General features: G+C 39.2%; 1 protein-coding gene across 12 annotated transcripts in view; it reads left to right on the forward strand.

The window, feature by feature from the left end:
• The window catches only part of UNC80 (unc-80 subunit of NALCN channel complex), a 230,500-nt gene that overhangs the window by 139,246 nt on the left and 73,434 nt on the right, over positions 1 to 17,820 (forward strand). For 10 of the 12 annotated variants that reach the window (XM_036098772.2, XM_036098778.2, XM_036098781.2 and 7 more), the window contains 6 exons: positions 2,392 to 2,499; positions 4,132 to 4,270; positions 13,157 to 13,338; positions 13,839 to 13,970; positions 15,930 to 16,116; positions 16,732 to 16,863. In XM_036098772.2, the coding sequence (XP_035954665.1) occupies positions 2,392 to 2,499; positions 4,132 to 4,270; positions 13,157 to 13,338; positions 13,839 to 13,970; positions 15,930 to 16,116; positions 16,732 to 16,863 (880 nt within the window). The remainder of the gene's footprint in view (positions 1 to 2,391; positions 2,500 to 4,131; positions 4,271 to 13,156; positions 13,339 to 13,838; positions 13,971 to 15,929; positions 16,117 to 16,731; positions 16,864 to 17,820) is intronic. The other 2 variants (XM_036098773.2, XM_036098780.2) reach the window with 1 other exon arrangement.

Genomic DNA, 17,820 nt, shown 5'->3' on the forward strand with positions numbered 1-17,820 from the left:
TGGTGATACATTCTGTCCTTTGGTCTTGGATTACTAGTCTTGGGTTTCTTTACAGGTCCCAGCTTGATGTGTAATTCCAAACAGCATATGCAACTTATGTCCAGCGAAATTTCTTACTCTTCCATGAAACACTAATAACAAAAGATGCCTTCAGAACTAGCCTCCTGCTCCATCCAGCAACTAGCTCTCTTCTAGCCAAGTTTTACATCGAGTTATAAAAGCCAAAAAGCAAATGATGATAGGCTTGTCAGTCTGACTTAGGAGTCACACCAGTAGAGGGACTTGAGGACTTTCACAGTGTTACCCAAGTGCCCATCACCCAAGTACGCACCTTTGATACGTACCTTTCAAGCCTTGACAAGTCACTCAGAAGAAGTGACTAGCCCATCACCCTAGAGTGAAAGACCTGCCAGTTCCCTTCCCTTTCCTCTAACACAAGCATCCTAACGATGATGAGGCACCAGAACACATGATGCTTCCCAGGGAAGCGTGCAAGACTATTAATTATTTGATAGCTGAGAAGCTTGACATGTAGCTTCTGTCGCTAGTAAATAGGATTAAACAATCCTGCATTTCCAGAGTGTCAGAGGCAAACATGAATGTTCACCCTTTTTCTTCTAAGCTAGTATCTGCCTGATTAAAAAAACCTATAATTTAACCAAGAGGTATTGTTCAAAAGTAACCCTGAAAAAGACAAAATGTCCAGCCGGAGGAGAAAGGGTGAAATATTAACAAAATTTGAAAATCATATTTTAAATCCTATTTTGAAAATCATATTTAATAACCTGGGGAAATATCATAAGATCCTAACGAAATGAGTTGTTTAAAATTGTGAGCCACATAAATGACGTCCTCACCATTGTGCTAAGATGCACAGAATGAAAAAAAGGCTGAAAGGAACAAAATAATGGCTGTCACTGAGTAAAAGATTATAGGGATTTTTGTTTTCTTCTTCCAAGTTTTTCTGTGTTTTCCAGACATTCTGCACTTTGCACATATAGTTTTATAAGTCGAATAAAAGAGTTGCCCCTTTTAAAATAACTTGACTTTTTAAAAAGGAAGTTAAACACACCCCTACATTTATATGGAAAATGATTGCCATATGATTTTAGAACAGTTTCCCAATTATAAAACAGGCATGGATCTTGCTGTATATTGTTTTTACATCCACAGGAAAAAAAAAATGTAATGCAGGATTTATCTCCTCAAATGATATGTGTTCCCAAGTATGTGCCTCCACGTTTTTATCTTTAGAAAACACAGCAAGAGCTCTGATTCATTTGTTTCGAAGTAGATTCATTCTAAAAGTTCATTCCATACCAGTCACACACCAGATGCATTGTCTTCTGTCTTTTTGTCAGAGTTTTGAAAGACTTTCTTGGAACATTCATGTACTTTTAGATTTGTCTTTTCTTCCCAATTATCCATCTATAACACTGTGAAGCTCTGTTCAAAAATTCTTAAGGATTTCCGTTTTTTCCTCAGCTTTGAGGGAGAAAGTGTTTCATTGACATGGAACTGGAAAAACAAATGAGCATTTATTCTGTGTAGAAGGATGGATTCCTTCTTTGCACAGCCCGGAGTGCACAAGGAGGAGCAATCAAGACTCGGGATAAATAAACGAGAGCCTGTCACCATTAGGACCGATCATTCTCCCAGCTGCTCTGTCCCCACCATCCCCTGGCATTTAGGGGGTTGGAGGAAGGAAACCCTGTCTCCTCTGTGTTTATGCAGAAGTCAGTTTTCTTCTGGACCCTGGTTCAGGAGACAATTTGAAAAAAGAGCTGCTGCCTCCTATAGACGAGTATGGTTTTTTGTTTTTTAAATGAGTTTTGTTTTTTTTTTAAGAAACCATTTTACCTTATAACTCAGGCCTAGATAATAAATGCTCTGAACTTGTACTTCCTTGATGAGTCTTTTCTCTTTTACTTCCTAACAGTCCTTTAGGAAATACATTCTTTCTTCTATGACCAAATGGCCAGGGTGTAACATCCAAACCTGTAAAGGGGGCTATTAGATAGAGTGGGTTTTAACTGACTTAATTTTTTAAAAGATGTGTGTTTTTAACAGTTTCATGGAATATAACTGGCTCTGAAACAGAAGTCAGGAGAGCCCTGTCCTTTTTTAATTCTGCTCACAGCCAGCTTTGTGACTTGGTCAAGTTATTCTGCTTCTTTGGACCCCAGTTTCCATCGTAGCTAAATATCTCTGAGCTCCCTTTCATTCCAGAATTAACTGTTTTTATCACTTTCAGGTGTGGGCCTATAAAGAGATTTACATCGTCCCTCCCATTAGATGAAAATGGTTGTTTGGAGAATTTGGGGGGAAACAACCCGGCTGGCTTTTGAGAGAACGCAACACTCTTCATCACTTATCTTATGTTCTTTGCAGTGCTCAGAGAAGTCATGCCTACGGACGCCTTCTCTGAAGAAGAGAGTTTCAGAGGCCAACCTGGAAGGGAAAAAGGACTCAGGAATGCTGAAATACATCAGACTGCAGGTGTTGACCGCTGGATCAGAAACGTTCATGGAGCAGTAATCGGGAGGGGGCGCCAGATATCCCGTTTACAATGCTTGAGATGTCCAGAGCCACTCAGCACAGTGTTAGCCTGAAGACCCCTTTAATTGGTGGGGAAGAGTGCCACCAAGTGTGCAAGCAAAAAAAATCCCTTCTTGTTAGCCAGCCAGCTTCCACAGAGACAGGGCTTGGGGAGCTCGGCTGGAGGAGGCTGGAACCGTGCCTCCTCCCACTCACCCCACTCCATGGAGCCAATCCCCCACCGGCATGTGGTGGCGATGCTCACCACTCTTAGAATGTGATTTTCTGGGTTCAAATCCCACAGCTGCCGCTGTGGCTCTGGGACCTTGAGCAAGTTGCTTAATTTCTCTTGCTCTTAGCTGCCTCATACATAAATAAAATGGGGATTATAACACTAGGCCCATTTCAAAGGATTATTGCGTGGATTTAAAGAGACAGTATATTTATCTACTTATGCAGTATTTGACACATTGTTATATTGTTATTACAACCTAACGTTTAAACCATTACATTGTATTCCCAGGGCAGGGGATGGGGCGGGGTGGGGGGTGAAAAACAGCTTGTTTTTCTGGAAAGATTTTTTTTCTTTAATGATTTATTTCTTTATTTGAGAGAGAGCACGAGCAGGAGGGGCAGAGGGAGAGAATCTCTAGTAGACTCCACACTGAGCATGGAGCCCCATGTGATCTCAGGACCATGAGATCAGGACCTGAAGGGAAACCAAGAGTCTGTCACTTAACCAACTGCACCACCCAGGTGCCTCTTCTGAAAAATTTTTAAAATGGTTAAAGACCTAGACTGTCCACAACCTACATTTATCACCTGAATAATCTGAAATAATGGGGACACCTAGGTGGCTCAGTGGTTGAACATCAGACTCTTGGTTTTGGCTCAGGTCACGATCTCGGGGCCCTGGGCTTAAGCCTTGCCTCAGTCTCTGCGCTCAGTGGCGAGTCTGCTTGTGATTCTTTCTCTCTCCCTCTTCCTCTGTCCCTCCCCCTGCTCGCATTTGTGCTTGCTCTCTCTCTCTAAAATAAATAAAATCTTTAAAAAATAAATTATCTGAAATAATGGATTAAATAGGATGTTTGTGGCCTAATCTAGGGCAATAACCACAATATGCAATATTTCAAAGGAAAAATGTCATCCAAGTTTACTGGCTTAGAAAACTAACTTTCTGAATGGAACTCCTTTACAAATTTGAGGCTGCCCATTGTCTTCAGTGGACATCAGCTCCTAACAGAAAGGAAAAGGGGATGCTTTGAAAGTCCACCAGCACCTTTAACACAAAGATATATTGGCTGGAGTCTTTCTTTTCTCATAGAGCTTATTCTATAGTTTATTCCTTAGGTGGCTGCAAAATAGTTTTTGTGGTGAAAGCATTATAAAATTAGTATATCTTTTGCAGTTATACATCGACTAATAAGGTATAAAGTTTATTATACACCATGCCAATAAATATGCTATCATTTTAGAAAGTATTTTAAGGTCATTTAAGGAAAGTAGGGAATGGAAGTGGTACTTGGGTTTCAAGAGGAGTCCAGCAGTCAATGTCTTCAATGATTTTAAGATGTGACTTCCACCTTTTCCCAGGTGATGAGCCTGTCGCCTGCTCCTTTATCACTGTTAATCAAGGCAGCACCAATTCTGACAGAAGAGATGTACGGAGACATCCAGCCGGCTGCCTGGGAGCTTCTGCTCAGCATGGATGAGCACATGGCAGGGGCGGCAGGTAAAGAAAGATCACCCACGACCCTGGTCGCCACTCATCCCAGCACTTAAGAAAGAAATGCATCCATTCCCTTTCACACCGAGGTCAGATGGACAACAATTGCTAGAACCTTAGACAGAGCTGGACACTATAGGGAGGGAGGCTGAAGTGCTAAGCACACCCTTTACTTTTTACCCCAGAGTCTGCACAAGAGAGCATGTCTCTCTGAACGCATTGCCAAATTATAAAAAATGATTTTCCCCGGAACCGATATTGTCACTATATTTCACAAAAGAGAAATTCTTTTTGTGTGTTGTGATTTCCCAGATTTACCGTGAACCGCCATCATGAACTTTATTAAATCATTCACAAGTGATGTTTTATATCCAAATTACAGTATTAAAACAAATTTGTTGAAATTTAGATGACCTATCCAAAGCCACATAGCTAGGAAAAGGTACGTGCAAAATGTGGGTTCTTCACCTTTTTCCACTTCTATACATACTCTTTTAGTCATATAGAGTTGTTTTAATTGCAAAATGTATGTGGTAAAAATTCAAATAATACAGAAGTGTATGAAGCTAAAAGTACTTTCTCTCAATCACTCTCGGTGACAATTTTTAAGTTTTTCAGGAATCCTTCTAGGGTACACTATGCACATATATATATACGAAAGTACCAGCGTGTATGTTGTTTCTTTTTTCACACAAATAAGACATACCATAAAGTCTTTTGAACTTTGCAGTTTTCCTTTATATCTAGAAGATTTTTTTAAGAGTTTATGTGAAGAAAAATCTATCCAAATCAGGCAGCACCAAACTAGGAGTGTTTTAGAAGCACTCCACCAACAGGAGCCCAGGGAGAGGCTTTTACAGAAAAAGGACAGAAGCAAAGTTAGGCAGTTACTGACTGGCTGTAGCTAAAAGCCTAGTTTGGCTGTTTGTGATTGGTTGTCCTTAGCATTATGATTTGTAACCTTGAGGCGTTTAGAAGCTTAGATTTCATTTCCTTACATAGGTCACCACAGGATTAGAGCCACATCATGTTAATGGTCTCCTTATTTAATTAATTTAACAATTACCCCCTCTTGGTCATTTTCTCATACATGAGAGATCAACCAAAAATTTGGTATTAGTGCCACTCGGTCAGATAGGGGTTACGTTGCTCTTGTCTCATTATGAAACTCATAGGTTATGATGTCAGATCCTTAAAACAATTGTTTTTGCTGTTCATCTCATTGTCCATCTTCTTTCTGCTTCTCCAAGCACAGTGAGACCATGTAATATATGGTTGATGGTTGTGAACATGCATTTAAGATCATTGAGAGAACGTTAACACACCAGGGAGACTACAATGAGAACTATTAGGAATTTAATGCCAAGAGACTGAAGGATGCATCTCAGCCAGGGTCCCCATGAACCAAGCCACTTGGTATAAATAAGTTAGGAATATACCTGTTCTAGCCAAGTGGCTTATTTGTTCATTTCTTGTATTCGCTACAATACCAGAGGTTTTGATCCAGGTGCAGCAAGGAGTATTTTATTATGGCACAGCAGATTCTGTGTTCAGCCGAGAAGTAAAGCAATTCTATTATCTAAAACCAAGTTAGCAAGAAAATAGAGAGATTCTCTTGTACAGCTATAGCTTTAGCAGTAGATCCAGCCATAGCGGCCAGAGTTCAGGAGCACTGTCTCTCCTGTTCATCAACAGAGAAAAAGCAAGCAGCAAAAAGGCAACAGGAATGAAGGTTTAATATCGGAGATGACGATCTTGCTCTGGGATCTTGGGAGAGCTGTCCCCAAGATGCCATCTGCATCTGAGGAGGAACCTCCCTAGTCCATTTTAATTTTAGATCTCCAGCTGGTGTGCAGTTTCAAGAGTTTAGAGGATCTCTTTTTAATGAGGGACTTCATTCAAGTCCCTGAAGTTTGGCTGCCATCTGGGTAGTAAGGAGGAGCTGGTATGAAACGTCCTTCCAAGGACGTTTCAAGGGCAGTCTTTGTTCTTAGTGATTCCAAATCAGAAGGTGGGAAACATTAGTTTGGGGAGTTGTAGCCAGATATTTGAGGAAACTAGAAGAATTCAAGATCCAGTTTGGTATACAGATAAATAACGAAACATCAAAAACGATGAACCGGACTAGAATCTGATATCCACAAGTGTTACAATTTTTTATTGAAACACAATTTTTTCTCTACACTCACCCTCATTTCTATCAAAGATAATCACAGGAAGGCTGATTTATTTGCAAAAATAAGTCTAGTCTCATTAAACCTGGCCTGATTATTTATCTAAGTACAGTAGGAAGAGTGATTGATCCTATAGGCTTTTTTCAAATCTGTTTTGCTGGAACTTTTTATAAGGAATCTTAGATTGGCCTTTTAAAAACCTCTCCAGGTGAAGGGGCGCCTGGGTGGCTCAGTTGGTTAAGCGACTGCCTTCAGCTCAGGTCATGATCCTGGAGTCCCAGGATCGAGTCCCGCATCGGGCTCCCTGCTCAGCAGGGAGTCTGCTTCTCCCTCTGATCCTCCCCCATCTCATGCTCTCTCTCTCTCTGTCTCATTCTCTCTCTCAAATAAATAAATAAAATCTTTAAAAAAAATAAAATAAATAAAAAATAAAAACCTCTCCAGGTGAAGAAGCCAAGTGAAGAATTCACCATTGGGCTTCACCTGGAATACCTATAGATTTGGCTAAATTCCTCTCTTCTTGAGGTCCTCAGGATATCTTGAGTTTCCTGGGCCTGCCAGGAGATGGCCTTCCTTACCCACCTGGTAAGGCTGCAGGGAATCCTGTAAGCAATATACCAGGCCAATTTTTCCAATGAGTTTTTATTGGCGCCATAAAGTCAAACTTAGTCCCTTAAAACTGTCTGGTCATATCTGATTTTATGCATCTTCTCAAATACAACATTCCAGTCAAAACCTTGGTAATAAAACCAATGTTTCCAGTTGCACCCTGTTATTTGAAAACAGGTTCTTATTGAACTTATGCAAATAATTATATTGTCATGAAAATAAGAATACTGAATGAATTTCTGAATTCTGGAGGAATCAGTAAGGAGAAAAAGTAAATGTTTCCATTTTATTTATAGCAATATACTTTATAAAATTACTGTAAGTCATAGATAGCTTAAGAGAAAAGAGAAAAAACATTCCTTTAAATCTGGAAAAAGAAAACATTAAGGAACCAGCAATGTTTCAAAGAAAAAGGGTTAAAAAAATTATAATCACCCTCATTAGTCCACTCAGTCTCATATCATTAATTCTTTTCTACTTGAATTGTTTTTTTCCATTAGTGCTGGAATTCTTAACCAGTTCAATTTTATGATATTACCATGAATCTTTCTGAAGATGAAGCACTTTCATAAAAGCATCAGAGTAAAACAGTAACTGTCTGTAAATAACAAAAAGACCTTTAAAAAAGTAGCCATGATTAAAGATCTGGTGAGAGTTCATTTGATAAAGAAATATAGTTATATCTTTGGTACACAATAATTTAGGATAATAATTGGATGAGAGTATTGACAACTTCCTAGAAAATAGGAACGATTTCTGAAATACCTATATTAGTAATATATTTCCATACATCTATAACTTCAGAAGTTTATTGTCAATTCTTACTCGACAGTGCTTCCACATAATTTAACATGCCAAATAAACCTAGTTTAACATCTCTCTTACAAGGTGAGAGACAAATTCTTTGAGGTTTTCTAGGGACCCTCTGGGAAAACTCAAAGTTACTTTGAAATCAAAGAGACTTCATTTAGAATTTGATTTTGGGAAGCTGCCAAAATGTCAAAAGGTTTGAACATTTGAGTAAATAGGATCTCAGATCACTATGAAATAATACTTAATTATCTACTTAACTAAAGCCAAAATAGATTTTAAAGGCAAATACAGGGGAACCTGGGTGGCTCAGTGGGTTAAGCATCTGACTTGATTTCAGCTCAGGTCATGATCTCAGGGTCATGAGATGGAGCCCCATGTGGGGCTCTGCACTGGGTGGAGAGCTTATTTAAGATTCTCTCTATCCCTCTCCCCACCCCCCTTCCTCTCTCTTTCTCTCTCTTAAAAAAAAAAAAAATGGGTTTTCTTAAGTGATCAAAGACCTGATAAAGACAACATGAAGCACAGTAAATTACTTTGGTAAGACACAAAACCTTTGCTTTCCAGGTAGATTACTCAAAAGGTAAAAAAAACCAAAAAACACTTTTCACAATCTTTTATGAAAAGCAGACCGATAGTCCAAGAAAAGTTTGGTTTTTCAGCCGAAACAAAACCAAATTCTAACTTTTTTATCAGTGTGTTTTTAATATTAAAACTCATTATTTAAAAACTTAAATACATCCATTCCAACTTCAGTCAGCTTAACCACATGTCATATTAACTTTCCAAGATTCCTTTTCTACCAATTTTCTACAATTTTTTTCATACCCATTCAGATTTTGTTCTACGTTTTTTAATCTTCCTCATTCTGGAACAACGGGTCATTTTACTTTACCTACCTATTTTTCATCCTTATTATTTCTAAGTTTTAATTACATATCTTGATTAGGGTTCTTAACCCTTAGAACCCTTTATTCCTAGTGATAACTAAGAAGTAAGCAGTTGTGGACTGTGATAGTAGCATTCTGTGGATTGGCAAATTTATTAATACATTTCACAATTTCTAGAAGTATATTCTTCCTCATAGTAAATCTTACATCTACTAATTCTTAACAATAATGTTTACCCATGAAAATTTCTTAAGACACGGAACAGTTCATCATTTTAAGTTCTCTTTCTTGCTGATAAATTCTACAACAGAGATAACGTGAGTTCATTTGGCTTTTAGTAAACCTATTAGAATAAGAGTATTATATAATGCTGATAACTTTGATAGTATTGTTTTAATTAAATCAACAAACTTAAACTAGTTTTTATTTATCAAAGATTATTCTAGATCACATTGATGTAGGAAAGACGTTAGGGTTTGAAGCCAACAGCCAAGGAAGAATTCTTGAGACATCTTTGGTGCAAAGAGGTGGTTTTATTAAAGCACGGGGACAGGACCCAGGGGCAGAATGATCTGCACTGGGGTCAGGAGGAGTGGCCCATTATATACTTTCCTGATAAGAATTACCTCCCTGAAGTTTGCATTTCAAGGGAAAAACCAGATACAACACTTACATCTCAAAGGCATAGAGAAAGGATGTAAGTTTCTTCAAGAAGGGCTTTTGTTTCCTAAATCCATATTTTTCACAATATCTGAAAGCCTTTTCAGATGAATAGGGGTTTGGAGATTGGTAAAAAAAGGATAGTTGGGCTTTGAATTGTTTCTAGGGCTGCATTTCTGTTTTTGTAAAGACTCGATTTGTTAGACAGGTACAGTTGGTAATTCCTCAAAGGACTGGGATATAATTTAAATGTCAAGATGCTTACCCAGCCATCCAACTACATTATCCTCAAATCACTTCTTTATATCCCAGAGAAGATCTTCAACTAAGATGGAAATCAAAAGATTCCCAGGTTCTAGATTTACAGCTATTTCTTTGGAATGTTTTAGTAAATCCTTCCTCAATGGCTTCAGAATGTTTTACTTTCCCTCGGAGCACATAGCTTCATTTTGCCTTAGGAGAGGAGGCATTAAAAACAAAAGTTCCTATCAGGCTCTGAATATCAGTTTCCAATTTGGCCAACTTCTGACCATAGAGCTACTTAAAAATAAATCCTTTTGAATAACTGGTCAGGTTTCATCTGGGACAAACAGTAAATATTTCTGGCAGTATTGCACAACGCCGTGGACACATGAGGAGGCAGAGATGATGCAAAAGATATTTCCCTCCCAAAACCCAGAGCTACCCCAAAGTATAGTGAGTGCCTGGCTGAGACCGCTTTCTCTCTAGGGCACTTCATAAATGGATAAGCTTCTCTAAAATAGTTAAAAGTTATCCACTGGGGCTACTGTCATTACCTTTGATAAGGTGAACCTACTTGTTCAGCCTTAAAATAAAATTTTATTCACCTGAGGCCTCATATTGGACCAGTCTGGTTTAGTTCAGACCCAGTCTGACCCCAGACCCAGCCTAATTTCTAAATCTGAATCAGTCCTCAGAAGCCAGTTTGACCCAGGCTAATTCTGGCCAGTTTTCAGACCCAGTATGGAAAAAGAAACGCTGGGACGCCTGGGTCGCTTCGTCAGTTAAGTGTCTGGTTCTTGATTTCAGCTCAGATCATGATCTCAGGGTTGTGAGATCCATCTCCAAGGTTGGGCTCCACACCCAGCTTAAGACTCTCTCTCCCTCTCCCTCTGCTTCTCCCCGGCTCCTCCTCCGTCTCTCTCTCAGAAAAAAAAAAAAGAAGAAGAAGTTAAAATAAAGTCTGCAATGTCAGGGGCTCCACAGGTACCTATACCTGGTTGTTCATTGCTCCTGGGGGCCATCGGGGTCTCCTTCGGTTCCCTCTTATGACACCAGAACTGTTAAAAGATACACTGAGGTATACTACAAATTTGAAGAGTTTATTTGAGCAAAAACCAATTCAAATGAGGCAGCCCCAAACGAGAAGTGGTTAGAAGCATTCCCTAGGAGTCCATTTTTTAGCATTAGCTGGAAGATTCACCTCATTCTTTTTAGTGCCTATCAAATATTTCGTTGAATGGTCATAACAATTTATTTAACCTGGACTACTAATGGAAATTTTGGTTTATTAACGGCTTTTTATACTACATTGCAACAAATGTCTTTGTAAAATATTTCTGTTTGCATTAAAGCTTGGATTTTTCTTCTCTACCACATGTTTCTGAGAGAGAGAGTACAGGGAAAGGCATGCTCCTCAAATATGAGACATATGGAAACTTCCGTGGAAGATATGAACAGGTAGACTGGGCTTTAAGGAAAGCTAGAAGGAAGAGGATGGTGTATGCAAAGCCACGTGGGGTGTGGAAATGCACGGGGCTTATTTGGAAAGCCTGAGGAAGAATTGAGACTGGGGTGGCTTTTGTAGAGGGGTCCCCAGTCCATGGTATTAGACAAGTGAGTGGGACTCAGATTGTAACAGCCCTTGAATAACACTCATAGGAGTATGGACTTTCCACTGAACTGTGGAAAACCACTCATGGGTTCTAGAAAAAAGAGTAGTGTTGTATATACAGTATGCATTGAATATGGCAGCAATGAGTAAAGCAGTTCGGTTTTAGATGGTTAGGAGATGTAAAGTTGGTGACATGACATTAAAGCTAATGAAAAAAGGGCAAAGGTAGACATAAGCTTGGGAAAAAATCTGATCTTTGTGGCAGCTGAAGCAGTGAGCACGGATGGGATTTCTGGGGGAAGAATCTATGGAATAAAGAGCAGAAAGATGGGTACTAAGCCATTGGTCTTCCATACCTTCAGAGGACAGGCAGCCAGCAGCATACCCTGGGAAATGACCAGAAAAGTAGAAGAGCTCAACCTCAAACCACGCAAGCAAAGGATAGCTCTTCAAGGGGATGGTCATGAAAGTGTTAAAAATGAAAAGGAAACAAATGCTATAAAAAGTACCACTGGATCTACTGATTAGTGAGCATTATAAGAAAACTGCTTCGGTGCTAGGAATGAGGTAGATAAAACTCCAACTTGCAATGATGTAAAGAGAGACCGTGGTATTTAAAAATTGAGACAGAACAGAGCACGCTTTAAAGAAAAGAAAAGAAGGGAGAAAGAGTGGAAATTTAAGGAACTAGTTGGATGAAGAAAAGGCTTATCAAACACTAATGGTCACAAGAGCTAACATTTCTTATAGAACCATAGCACACGGGTGCTCTTACTTGATCCCCGTAACAACCATTTTATACGTGAGCAAACTGCAACTCAGAGGGTTGAAGGGACTTATGCGAGTGCACACAGATCAGAAGCAGCGGGGCCGGGACACCAAATCCAGGTCTTCTGACTGCACACATAGATGTCCCTCCCATACGCCACATTGCCTCTAGAAAATAAGACACGCTTTAGAAGCGTGTAATACTCTTCACGTCACAGAGCTCTTTCTCATACATTATTTTATCTTATTCTAACAACAAATTTGGAGACAGGTATCATCATCATCATCATTGACATTCTGCCCCTAAAGAAACAGAGGCTGAGAGAGGTGGAGACGCTCTCCCGGGAGCACAGAGCAGAGAGGTTTCAGAGCTGACACTCAACCCCGACTGTCCTAACACAATTGTCTGAGTATGTTTTGATGATCCAGGAAAAAGTACAAGAGAATTTTAAATTATGTTTTTATGACTGACACTAGCTCATCCATCTATGCTACAGAGTGTATTTTTCTGCCCCGTTATTCATTAACTTTGGAACTTATTGTGGCACTTGACCTTTCTCTTACTGATACTTGACTTTTCCCGAAATTAAAAAACAGCAATGGTGTTATGATTCATGAAATCTCTTTTGGCTTCTTGATCTCTTCTATCTCTCAGAAGGGTGGAGGTTTCTAATACAGTCTACAATGTGGATTTTATTTTTAATATAATGTAACTGGGACAGTTTTTAATGGACATTTTTTGCACTGTCCCAGGATGACTATGACATGATTCTTATCATTTCCTAAAATGGATATTTCAGTATATCATTTCCTTTTTTCATTTGCTTCCTCTCACATTCACTTTTCACTCTGAGCCAAAGGAAGCTTTGCTTGGAATGAGGTATTCTACGGAAATATCATGCTGCCGTTGCCTTCCCCAGACACTGGAAGATTGTGGATGGCACAAAGGATCATGTTTGGTTTTCAGCGACTGAAAGAAGATTTGCTTTCACCAGTGCTGGTGGCCTGGCTCCCTTAGCTCAGGAGTCATTTTCAGGAGACAGGAACAGCTCCCTGCTTCTCCCCATCCCCCGGGACCAAGCAAAATTAAAAGATGTGTAGCTGATGATTTGTTGGCTGTCTCTAGCTGCCATGTTCCTGCTGTGTGCGGTGAAAGTCCCCGAGGCTGTGTCTGACATGTTGATGTCCGAGTTCCACCACCCAGAGACAGTACAGAGGCTGAATGCCGTTCTCAAGTTCCACACGCTCTGGAGGTTTCGCTACCAGGTCTGGCCCCGGATGGAGGAAGGAGCACAGCAGATTTTTAAGGTGAGGGATACTTCTGCCATAGGAATTAGATTTGCAAACCCAACCCAAGGCTTCTTTAAATCCTTGAGTCTCAAATCTACAGTGTATAGCCTAAGAGATGCTTCTTTTTTTTTCCCCCTCTGTGATTATATAAGTAAAACTAACTCATATACGAATGAATTCTTGTTTTAAAAAATATTGAAGTAAAAAAGAGTGGTAGAGCAAGAAGATCAAGTTTCTATAAGCCATCCCCAGAGGTATGCCCACAAAAGGTTGGGGTATAATCTTTCAGGTACTTTGATATATTTATACAGATATTTTTTGGAGGATGGGATAATTAACACAAATAGAGATCATATAGTTGAAACCCTTCATTTTTTTAGTGAGTAAACTGAGACCCAGAGACGTTCATCCTGTGCTTTGTAACATCATGTACTCTATAAGATGATTTCATAATTATACTTCAGACTCATTCTAGCTTATTTTCCATCTTACCTCATTCTTCTGATGTCAACTAACAGATCCCGCCTCCCAGTATAAACTTCACCCTGCCCTCACCAGTGCTTGGAATGCCATCTGTCCCAATGTTTGACCCCCCTTGGGTCCCTCAGTGCAGCGGGAGTGTCCAGGACCCCATTAATGAAGACCAGTCTGTGAGTAACAGGCACTTTCTTTCTCATCTCTTCAGGCTCTTTGGTATCCATGTAAGAGAGAAGGACAATGAGTGCATGAGACAATTTGTTCATTCTTGTCATAAGAATGTCATAACACAGAAAATCAGCCATGAGAGGTCTTTGTTCTTGTGAATAGAATAGAAGGAACTAATATCCAGTAGTGAGCATTTGCAGACCTCCAAGCCAACACAGTTTTGTTCTATGGTCACAGTAGCAGCCACCTTTTACAACTGTTAAAAGCATTAGCCATTGATTTCTTGGCCAAGGGTAGCACTTTTGTCTCTAGTTACTATAAAACAAAGATATTCGTCTAACCTGTAATACCTAAGCTACCCAAAAGGTAATGAGGTTGACCCTGGGTGAATAAGAAAAAGAACTGAGTTGGCAGCACTTATTTCCTTGTTGGGACTTTGGTTTGTTCTTCATTTTGTTGATCATTAGTATCATCATCGCAGATATCACTCCGAGACCTCAGATCTTGTGTACTCTAATAAATCAGTGCTGCATGTAATATAATTCATAAGCAGTTAAGTTTAGAAACACTGTCCATTCATAAAGAAGAACCAAGAATGTGTGCCTTTTGCAAAAAATGAGTGCAAAATATGCCTTTTTCACTTGTTGAATTTTCTGAATTACAAGAATAATGTAGACAATATGGAAAATCAATAAAAGGAAAAGAACATGGATGTGTTCTTTGGCCCAAATCCATGACTATCTTCTTGCACAAATTCCCATGGAATTTAGGGCAATTGGTATATAAATATTAAAGATTTTTTGATACACCACCCAAAATAGCCCCAGGAAGGTTTTACCATTTTACCCATATACAATAGAACAGGAAAGTGTGTCATATTTATTCAAATTAGCTAGTATTATTTTTTTTAATGCCACTTTGAGTGGCGAAAAACAAAGCCATTGTGATTCTTTAAAAAGTCACTTGGATATATGAAGTTAGGTTGAACATTTTTACACATCGCACTTTTGCTAGGCATTTCTTTGGAGAACTGGTTGAGCTCTTGACTTGTGAAAATGTTTATACCATAAATTCAGCTTCTGAATCACTGGCATAAGGATCTTTGATTTGTCTCCTGTACAGACAATGGATTCATTTGAGCCAAGTACCTTCTCTATCCCAAGGTCGCAAGGAATTTGAAACCAAGACCCCTGATTCTTTATCCAGTTTTCTTTCTCTCATTCCACAATTCTTACCTTACCTTAATATAATAAATCAGCTTAACCCCTGGCATGCAAATAAATTGCCATGTGGCTCATCTAATGCCCTTAGTTGCTACTGTGCCATTCAGCATAGGAAACCTTTAGTCTTATGTAAAGATCCTGTATTCAACCTCAGTAACCCTATCAACTCTCATAATTTCTATTCACTTTGTTTCTACAAATATTGTTAAGTATTTGCAGTGTGCCACTCTATTTATCTACAATAATTAAGTATTTACGGTGTGGTAGACACTTGAGATACAAAAACGAAATAAATCATATAACTAATTGGTTTATGTGAGAGATCCCATTCCTCCTCCTCTCGTGGTTCTCTCTCTTTTATTAACCTATGAAATAAATGTCCTTTATTTAAAACCATTTCAAAAAGTTGTGGAAAGGAATAGAGTATTAAAATTCTTTATCTGATTTGAATGTTTAAAGACTGGATCATTGATATCACCCCAAATTCTAAAGGTGAAATCCCAAAACTTACAGATATTCTTGAAGAATTTTTCTGATTGAATGCAAATGAGTAGCTTAGTTACACACAACCCGGAAACCTGGCAGAAAAACAAACAAATGGCCATGAAACTAAATCATGGGTGCCCTTCCATTTTCTGAGGACAAAGTGCCACGTTTGTGTAATTCTATGGCAATACTCTTTATGGCTGTGACCTTGTAGAGCAGTTTCTACAAAATAAATTGGTCTTCGTGTCTCCATAGAAATCCTTTTCAGCCCGGGCTGTGTCCCGCTCCCATCAGAGAGCAGAGCACATCTTAAAGAACTTGCAACAGGAGGAAGAGAAGAAACGTCTTGGTAGAGAAGCCAGCCTCATCACCGCCATCCCCATCACCCAGGAGGCTTGCTACGAGCCCACCTGCACGCCCAGCTCAGAGCCAGAAGAAGAAGGTGCCCCCTACACATGGGACTTCCTGGGGGGCTAAGTTACAGGAAATGGAAAGGACTAGCTTTGGAATAAACAGTAACGGTTTTATGTGACATGAGGTGATATGTACCCTCTGTCTCTCTCTCACCTCCTGACACTAGCAAAAGAAAGAGGAAAGTTGTTGTGTTCTTCATTTTGGGAGTTGGCCTCTTTCTAGAGGAGGGAGTTAGTCACATTGAATGAACCAATATGATAATGGACCAGCAGTGATTATGATTCAGAGAACAGCTAAATCCAGAGTGTGTATTAAAGTAAATGCAGTCAATCTTTCATCATTAAAAATGGGGTTAGTCTATTAACTATCAACCTTCACAAATGCAGCCAATTTGTTGGTTGGCATCAGGAATAATTTACGAACCATTCTAATTCGGGGATTCTCTGCCCTGCTTTTGTGGAATCTGTGAGAATTTTCTGGCTGTGTTTCTAAGAGATGTTTTCCATTCATTAAGTACACTCTAAATTACGTAAGCCTTACGCTCTGAGCACAGTATACACTGGTGATGTGAGTACAGCTATAGTTGTGATGATGACAACTTTGTTACAAAACCAAAGGTCACGTTCCCCATTTTCTTTGCCAGTAGAAGAAGTCACCAATCTGGCATCCCGTCGACTGTCTGTGAGTCCGTCCTGTACGTCCAGCACTTCGCACAGGAATTACTCCTTCCGCCGAGGGTCAGTCTGGTCTGTGCGTTCAGCTGTTAGTGCTGAAGGTGTGTCCTCTTAGAAATGGGTTGTTTATTCCTCATGACTCATGGGTGTTTTGAAACATTTGCCAGTTAGTATTCTTATTACACTTCACTGTCTTCATTAAATAACTTGTTTCAGGACTTGAAGTTCAAAAAATAAATATTAGATTGAGTGGTACCCTAAAACAAGTTTTGTTTTTTTTTACCCAGCAATTGTCCTTTATAAATTGGCTCCATTTTAATTACATTGCAAATAATCATATTGCTGTAGGTTTTCAACCCTGGCTACACATTACAATCAAGTGAGGAGTTTAAAAAAATACCCAGGTCACACCCAAGACCAAATCAAGATTCCTAAGAATGGGACCCACACATCAGTTTTTAAAATCCACTTGGGATGGAGATTCCAATGAGTGGCCAGGACCCAGTAGGTTGCTTGAGGATGCTGTTCTGGAATAATTTAACGATCAAAAGAAGACCAGAGTTCATGCTACTCTTATAATGAAATCTGATTCTGGAGTGCGGGGGGCAGGGGACATGATACCCTTCAGTTCCAAGAATTTAAAAAGTATGTTTTCTCTAATCATGAATAACTGTCTGGGACTCACTGCTCATGATTATACAAATTTCATCACCTGATTTATAAAGTCATTAAAAAGTTGTACAGAAACCAGTGGTCCTCAACCCTTGGCTGTATAACCCTTGGAAACTTCAAAAATGACCAATGCTAATTAATCACAGCTTACAGGGATTGGGCCAAAGCCTCATTTATATTTTCTATAACAGATATAATTTTATTGAGGTATGATTCATGTACCATAAAACTCACCCTTTTGAAGTATACAATGCATTGGTTATTATGCAATATTATGCAACCATTATGCAATGGTTAGCACCTCTAACCATAAATATTTTAGAATATTTTCATCGTCCCAAAGAGAGACCTTATACCCATTACCAGTTGTTCCTCATCCACACTTT

Source organism: Halichoerus grypus, chromosome 4 (genome assembly GCF_964656455.1).
Source record: "Halichoerus grypus chromosome 4, mHalGry1.hap1.1, whole genome shotgun sequence".
Lineage (NCBI taxonomy): Eukaryota > Metazoa > Chordata > Mammalia > Carnivora > Phocidae > Halichoerus > Halichoerus grypus.